This window comes from Marmota marmota, unplaced genomic scaffold (assembly GCF_001458135.2).
Source record: "Marmota marmota marmota unplaced genomic scaffold, marMar, whole genome shotgun sequence".
Taxonomy (NCBI): domain Eukaryota; kingdom Metazoa; phylum Chordata; class Mammalia; order Rodentia; family Sciuridae; genus Marmota; species Marmota marmota.
In genome coordinates, this window is record NW_026000241.1 from 4,049,162 (window position 1) to 4,056,991 (window position 7,830).

General features: G+C 48.5%; 1 protein-coding gene across 1 annotated transcript in view; it reads left to right on the forward strand.

Annotated features, from left to right (window-relative positions):
* The window catches only part of Ccdc105 (coiled-coil domain containing 105), a 7,759-nt gene extending 391 nt beyond the window's left edge, over positions 1-7,368 (forward strand). Inside the window, exons 1-7 of the mRNA XM_015489606.2 lie at positions 1-158; positions 1,302-1,406; positions 5,106-5,304; positions 5,681-5,847; positions 5,966-6,061; positions 6,155-6,268; positions 6,846-7,368. The exon at positions 1-158 is cut by the window's left edge and continues 391 nt beyond it. Of these exons, the coding sequence (XP_015345092.1) occupies positions 1-158; positions 1,302-1,406; positions 5,106-5,304; positions 5,681-5,847; positions 5,966-6,061; positions 6,155-6,268; positions 6,846-7,106 (1,100 nt within the window). The 3' untranslated portion in view covers positions 7,107-7,368. The remainder of the gene's footprint in view (positions 159-1,301; positions 1,407-5,105; positions 5,305-5,680; positions 5,848-5,965; positions 6,062-6,154; positions 6,269-6,845) is intronic.
* The last annotated feature ends 462 nt before the right edge of the window (positions 7,369-7,830 follow it).

The following is a 7,830-nucleotide window of genomic DNA, read 5'->3' on the forward strand; positions in this document are numbered from 1 at the left end:
CCCGCCTCGGCCGAGCCCAGCATCAAATCAACGTGCAGCTGCAGCTGCTGCTGCGCCAGCGCGAGGCAACGGACGTCAGGCTCAGCGAAGTGCGCAAGGGCCTGCTTATCAACAAGCAAAGCGTCAAACTGAGGGGCTACCGACCCAAGTCTGAGAAGGTGGGACCCTCCCCACCACCAAAGCTAGTGGCAAAGCTGAAGCTTCGGGTCCAGGGTATTCAGCCTGAGAAAAACCTCCCCCATACCAAAGTGAATATCCCCCGTGTCCCAACTCTATAGTGAGTAGAGGCATAAGATGAGCACACCCCCAGGGTGAAATGCCTAAGCCCCCAAGTCACAGGGAGTGAGACCCACCCAAAGGGAGGAGATTCTCAGCAACCTTTCCCCAAGAGAGGGAAACTATTCCAATCCCCCAGCCAGGATGGCCTCGCTGAATCAGACTCAAAGAAAAAAAAATCCTCCCAAAGAGTAAAATCCACAACCCCCAGCCCTGGCATAAAACCACCCACCAGCCCCCCATGCCAAGTGAGACCCTTAATCCACCTAAACCCAGTGAAAAACGCCTCCATCCCCAGCTGACCTGTCTCACCCAAATGAAACTCGACTCAAAATGTGAAATAAAACCCAAGCTTCCAGGCTTAGGAATTGAGAACACCTTCCCCCAGGCCCTGGGAACAGTCCTATCTACAGACTGATACATCAAATTCCCGACCCTGCACCAAGAGTTAAGACCCCAGCCAGGGAGAAATGGCGAGACCCCCCCCCAGTACCATTCCTCCCATAATCTTCCCCCTAAAGTAAAATGCCAGACCCCTACCCACTAAAGGTGGGAAAAAACCCAACCACCCTGGGGAGAAATGAGACCTTGCTTGATAGATGAGATTCCAGGTTCCAGCCCTCAGATCTAAACAGTGAGACCCCAAAATGGCAAATCGCCATCATCCATATGATGAGATCCCTTCAATACTAGCCAAGGTTAAGGGATGAGACCATCACTGAGGAAGTGGCCCCTATTCTCAAAGAGTGAGAACAACCCTCCTTCAAGTTAAGTCACTCCCATTCCAGCTCACTGGGCTCTTATCTATAAAAGGAAGAAGCTCCCAACCCCAAACTCCAGAAGATAACCCCGGCAAGTAGGAGTTCCTGAAAGGATCAAGTCTTTGCAGATAGAGTGAGATAGGCCCCAACTCCATCCTCCAAGCCTGGAGTTTATAAGGGTGGCAGAGCTTCTCCTATTCCAGAAGGAAGGATCACCCTCAGCCCTCTCCTGAGGGTGAAAGCACTTCTCACCTTGTTGTCTAGATCCCTGACAAAGCTGACAGCATGCTTACGTGGGAGAAGGAGGAACTGAGGGTCTTGAAGAGGAAAATGGAGACAGATATGGAAAAATCAGAAACTCTACTCAAGGTTAGGAGAACTGGGGCCAAGTTAGAGGGGCTGGAGAGGGATCGGTAATGGATGAACTGCTCTTGGGATTTGTAACAGACCACTGTTAACAGCAACAAATCCTTCAACCCACACTACCTGACACTCATCACAGTTCCACTTTGACTTTTTTTTTCTCTGTATTCTTTTTCCTGTTTTTGTTTTCTGGTTCGTTTTTCAGTTGTTTTAGTTTTTTGTTCATTTGTTTTGCAGTGCTGGGGATTGAACCCGGAGTCTCATGCATGCTGAGCAAGTTATGCTCCCCAGCCCCACATTTCCACTTTGAAAAGTGGAAAAATGGAGGTCCTGAGAGAGGGCAGCATTGGGCCTCAGAATAATAATAGACACCCACTGTGTGCCAAACCCTAAGTAATCACTGAATGAGCTCCTTAAAACTCTCCAGGGAAACAGAAACTATAATCCCTCATTAGAGATGATAAAATTGAGACTCAAAGAGAGATGACTTCCTCAAGGCACAGGGCCAGCCAGTGACTGGGCTATGATTCTGGGTCAAGTGTCTTGAGTCTAGCTAGCTCTTCACACTTGGTCAGACACCTTCTCTCCCTATATTCTTTGCTCTTGGCAACAGGAATTTCCTTATGAGGATGCTAATGAAGGTGAGAGAGAATCCAGAGTTCAGGAAGCCTTTGGGCCAGTAAGATCAGCTGGTTAGCTTTGTGCACTTTAGATTCATCCATTTGACAAATATTAATCCAGTGCCCTACTGTCATGGGCACTGTGCTTGGCACTAGTTGTTCCTGTCAATCCCGTATGGCTGACAAGGCAGTGAACAGACCAGAGCTGGCCTTGCCCTGGCAGAGTTCACATTCAAGGGTCATTCAGAGAAAGGACAGGCTGGCGGAGGGGGTTAATGGTGGAGTGGGAGGCTTGGNGGGGGGGGGGGGGGGGGGGGGGGGGGGGGCTGGTGTGGTGCTGTCCATGGTGCTGAACATCAATTGCGCACACCCCAACCACCATTATATTCCTTTAATAGTGATTCCTGAAAAGTCCCTCCTCCAGGAAGCCAGAAACAGATTAGGGAAAAGACCATGAAGGTTGACCCAGGAGGGATGTGTTCAAAAGAGAAAATGGGAAATAGGAAGGTATAAAAAGACAGATGCAGGTAGAAACAGACACCCAACACTGGAGAAGACATGGGCTGAATGTTGCTGGAGAAAAATGTTCACCGCCCAGCAGCCTTGTTTCAACTTAAAATCTCAAATTGACATGCAGAACTTTCCCATGGTACTAGAAGGCTTGCCATCCCACTGTGCAAGTTATTTCATTCCTCCTCTTCTTTCAGACCTCTCCAACACCCTACTCCTTCCTCACTCTTCAGTGCCCCCAAGAAATAGAAGCTGCCAGAAGAAATCTTTCTCGTTGTTCCTGTCAATCCCGTATGGATTGTCCTTTGTAACTGTGGGTTTCTCACCCACAGATTCAACCAAAAGCAGTAGAAAATTGCATCTGTACTGAACATACATAGACTCTTCTCATTTTTCCCTAAACAATACCATATAACAATTATTTACATTGCTTTAGACATTATAATTAACCTAGAGATCATTTAAAGTCTATAGGAGAATGAGCATAGGTTAAATGCAAATACTACACCATTGTATAGAAGGGACTGGAGCATCTGTGGATTTGGGTATCTGCAGGGGATCCTGGGATCAATCCTCTGCAGATACCAAGAAGCAAGTCTAATCCCATCTACCTCTGCACTCACCTTCTTCAACATCATCAATATTTCCTTCCTATTTGTTCATTCCCACCAGTGAACAAACAGGGAGTTACCCTTTAAGGGGTACAAATGTTTGGGACGATGAAAAAGTTCTGGAAATGAACAGTGGCAATGGTTTACAACATTGTGTACAGACTTAATGCCACTGAACTGTCCACATAAGTTCGTTAAAATGGCAAATTTTGTGTTGCAGCTATTTTATAATTTTTTTAAAGAGAGAGAATTTTTTAGTATTTATTTTTTAGTTTTCGGTGGACACAACATCTTTATTTTATTTTTTATGTGGTGCTGAGGATCGAACCCAGTGCCTCGCGCATGCCAGGTGAGTGTGCTACCGCTTGAGCCACATCCCCAGCCCTTATAATTTAAAAAAAAAAAAAAAAATCTCTCTTGATCCCATGTGCCCCTTTGGACAATTCCCCATTCCTCTGATCCTCTTGCTAGACAATCTGCTCTGCATATGCTGACTCTTGCTTCGTTTAGGTAGGAACCAGGTCTGGCCAGAGCATCTCCATTTGCTAACAACTGCATCCCCACATGCTGGCACATTGTCCATCACACATTAGAGCCTGATGAACATTTGAACTAACAAATGAAAGACGTTTTAGGTCTATGTTATTACTCAAATGGATGAATGCCAAAGGGATCACACATTTAGAGAAAGAAGCTGAACATAAAGATAGTCACTGTGTGATTCCATAATTCATATGTATGTGATGTGTGTTGCAAGTATAATGAAGTTCTAGATTCAGCAAGCTTTTCACCAAAGCACCAATGTTAAATACTTTCAGGCTTGTACACTCTACGTTCTCTGTCATAACCACTCAACATGACCACCGTGGGAAGAACATGGCCAGAGCCCTGCCCACATGAATGGGCCTGTATAGCCTTGTCCTGACAGAAGTTTACCTACAAAAACAGGCCACCAGGCAAATAGGCTGTGGCTTACCAACCCTTTGAAGAACAGGAAAAACTAAGTTAGCTTAGTAGAGCTAGAGAGGGAAGGGAAGCAGAAAAGGCTACAGGGTTGTGGAAAGATTCTATACAGCATCTGGATGGGAGGAGGTGTTTATATGGCTGTATACATAAGCAAAAAGACCTCTGTTTTGATGAAGTCAGGCCTCAAAATAACAACAAACTGGTGTTGCCAAACCCTGTGGAGTCATTTAATCAACTACTTAAAACTCTCCTGTGGGGCTGGGGATGTAGCTCAGTGATAGAGCGCTTGCCTAGCATGCCCAAGGCCCTGGGTTGGATCACTGCAAAAGGCCAAAAAAAAAAAAACAAGTTGTTCATATTATATATTTGTTTATATGGGTTAATTTTGCTTCAATAAAGCTAGGGTAAAACACTTAAATCTGTGATTTTAAGTATTCTCACTACAAAAAAAATAAGTATGTATGGTGATGGAAAGGTTAAATATATATATATATCCCATAAATATATGTGGTCATTATTGGTCAGTTAAAATAAAAATTTAAGTGAAAAATAAAGTGAACCTTGAAGGATGGTGTGATGTAGACCAAAGAGAAAAAAATCTTTTTTCATGAAAAATACATGTCATTTTTTAAGCGATTCCATAAAGGAAATATTTCTCTGGAACTTTGAGGAAATAAATTCAGTCAAAAAATATTTCCATAAATAAAATCCTTTACAAGAATTTTATTTTGTAAGGGAAAAAAAAGACTTGAAGGAAAGGCTGGGGGTGTGGCCTTCTGGTACAGCAAGTGTTTAGCATGTGCAAAGCCCTGGATTAAATTACTAGCATCAAAAAAAAAAAAAAAAAGAAAAATGGAAAAAAAAACTGGAAAGGATTAGTTTAGAGACAGACACGCTTTGCAGCCTGTCGGTCTGGCGCCCCCGAAGCGAAGAAACCACTTTGGGCCACCTACCTCAACCTCCCAGCTCACACTCCGCTTTCTCTTCACTGACCCCAGGCTCTGGCCTCCTGTCGCGATGCTCTGGGTTTCTACTGCAAGGAAAGGCTCCAGGCTGTGGAACTCATGAACCAGCCGCTGGATAAAGTTCTGGAGCAGGCCGGCCGCTACTCGTGGGTGGACCTTACGCGCGCCCCCACCCCGCGTCCTCAGGGCCTGAAAACGCCTCCTCCTGACCATGTGGGCACCTTTACCCCAGGTAGGCTCCACAGGAAGGAGTGCACAACAGTGGGTGCCATGGTGCCTTTTGACTACTGATGCACCCTTTCACCCACTTAGCTGCCCGGTTCCCTGGAGAATAACAAGCCAGTGTCTTGCCCAGCGCATCTAGCTTAGCTTCTTCCCCTGGACATCTTCCCCACACTCAGTTACTCAGTTTCTAATTCTAAGGAAACCAACCCAAGACGCCATTCAGGATCCCCACTAACAGCCCCTCCCCTAGACTTTCTTCCAACCCCTCAGTAAGCCCCCCTGGCCCACTACTCCCTGAGAATAGTGAAGAGAAAGATGCAGAAAGCTAGTATCTGGGAAAGGACAGCTCCGCGCCCACCAGCGCTTGTCCCGTGCATTGGCAGAGTGCGCCTACGCGCTGTACGAAGCTAAGCGGTTGTTGATGGAGTCCAAGGACACCTTGGCAGAAATGGCAAAGAATGAGACGGACATCCAGAAGCAACAGCAGCAAATAAGCGACCGTGTGTGCGCCTCCTTGGCGCAGAAGATGCGCGAAACGTTGGAACTGAAGGTGCACGCTGCCAGCGCGGCCCGGAGGTGGCAGCTGCGGTCGGGGGTGGAAGAGTTCCGCGGTGGGAGGAGGTGGGACAGAGAGCAAGCTAGATCCCGCTTCAATTCCCCACCCCCAGGAAAGAATAAATATGACGTTAGGACTAATGAGGGGAACTATCCACCGGTGCACGAAATTCAACCAAGAGATGGACGTCACCCGCGGACTCATCAAGGTAAGGTTTAGGGAAAAGGTCTACCGGGATGGCGACGGGATGCGGTGCCGGGGTCGACTGAGACTCAGTGTTCCGCACACCTAACTCCGACAGGGTCCTCTGTCGAAAAGTCACCTGGCGACTCGAGAGAAACTGAACAGACCTCTAGTTCTCATGCACCAGAAACACGTCGGCACCCAACTCCCCGAGGCCGCGCGCCTTGTCCAGGTACGCCGCCTCCTCGTCCCCTCCTTTGCGCAGCCTTGCCCCGGCTAGGCATGGCCCCACCCAGGTAAAACTACTTCCTCAAGCACACCTGAACTGGTAAGACCCCCTCACCCAGGTCAGCCTCTATTCTATCCACGAGGGGGCCCTACAGTCCTTTCAACCCCTATCTTCCAAGATGAGGGCCCCCCCCTCGCTCATCCCGGGCCTGTGCGGTCTCCTTCCTGCACGCCATGCATTCCCCATCCCAGGTCCGTCCCTTCTCTCACTCTCCAGGTGCATTCCCTTTCTCGGTTCAACCCATTGCGGGTTCTTTTTCAGGGACACCCAGTCCAGTTCTCCCCCAACCCCGCAACTAAATGCCCCTCTCAGCTATGCTTCTTCCCAGACTGCGCATTTCCACCTGCACACCTGGCCAAGTGTGACGGACCCCCCCCCCGTCCCCCATCTGAGACTCGCCCGCTCTTCAGTTGCTCTCGGTACACACGCACACCTGGCCTAGGTGTGTCAGCCCACCCCAGTAGCGCCATGCTCTCCGCTCCGCTGGCGGTCTCCCAGCACGGCCCCGCCCCCTCTCCAGGGCACTGACAAACTGCAGCGCCATATCACGCACGCGGAAAAGAACCTAAAGGAGCTGCTCGCCACGCGCGATGACCTCACCTGGAGCCTCAACTGCAAGAAGATCGGGCACGACGTGGACTACAACGTGGTTCGCCTGCGTCTTCGTCAGAGGCACCCACATGTGTACTTCGAGCAGGCGCAACGCCTGGTCAATAACTGGGACCCGCGCACTCCGCCGACGCGTAGCGAGTCCACCGAGTCCAACGCGGCCCCCAAGTGACGTGCAGGCCCCCAGCCCCAGCTGGCTTGACTGTGCGGGCTGGGCCATTGGGAGAGCAGGCTCCCAGCACCGTGGCCCTCTCTCCCCTCTGATTCATTGTTCCTTCAAGCGCCTTATAGCAGAATTATAATTAAAGATACCAATTGTCATTTATTAGATACCTACTGTATGTCAATTACATACTATACAACACATTATAGACAGTGCATCCTGGTAGTTAGCAGAACAGATTTGTGGCCAGATTATAAGTATTCAAGTCTTGGCTCCCCGGTTTTAAGCTGCCTGGCCTTGGGCAAGATGCTGTCCCTTGGTGATCTCTCCCCAACCTGTAAAATGAAGAATATTACAGGAACGCCTTTGCTTATGGTAAGAAGAGGTGAGTTCACATGGGTAAGACCTGTAGCATCATTTCTGCGTATAGCATATGGTGAGTGAATTTAAGTTATTAGCATCTCCATCTTACAGTTGGGAGAATGGAGGCACCCAAGAGGTTAAACATCTTGCCCAAGGTCACACAGTAAATAGTAAAGCCGGGATTTTCATCACTGACTCCAGAGGCTGCACTCTAAGCAGAATTCCCCTGAGATCTGATCTGTATTCACTTCACAAAGTGCTAGGCCTTGAACCAGGTGCTGAGATTGTAGTTGATTCTTTTGGTTGAGGCCCCAGGGTGGCCTCCTGCAGGAAGCCTGCCCTGATTGCCTCCTTTCCTCCAGTCATAATT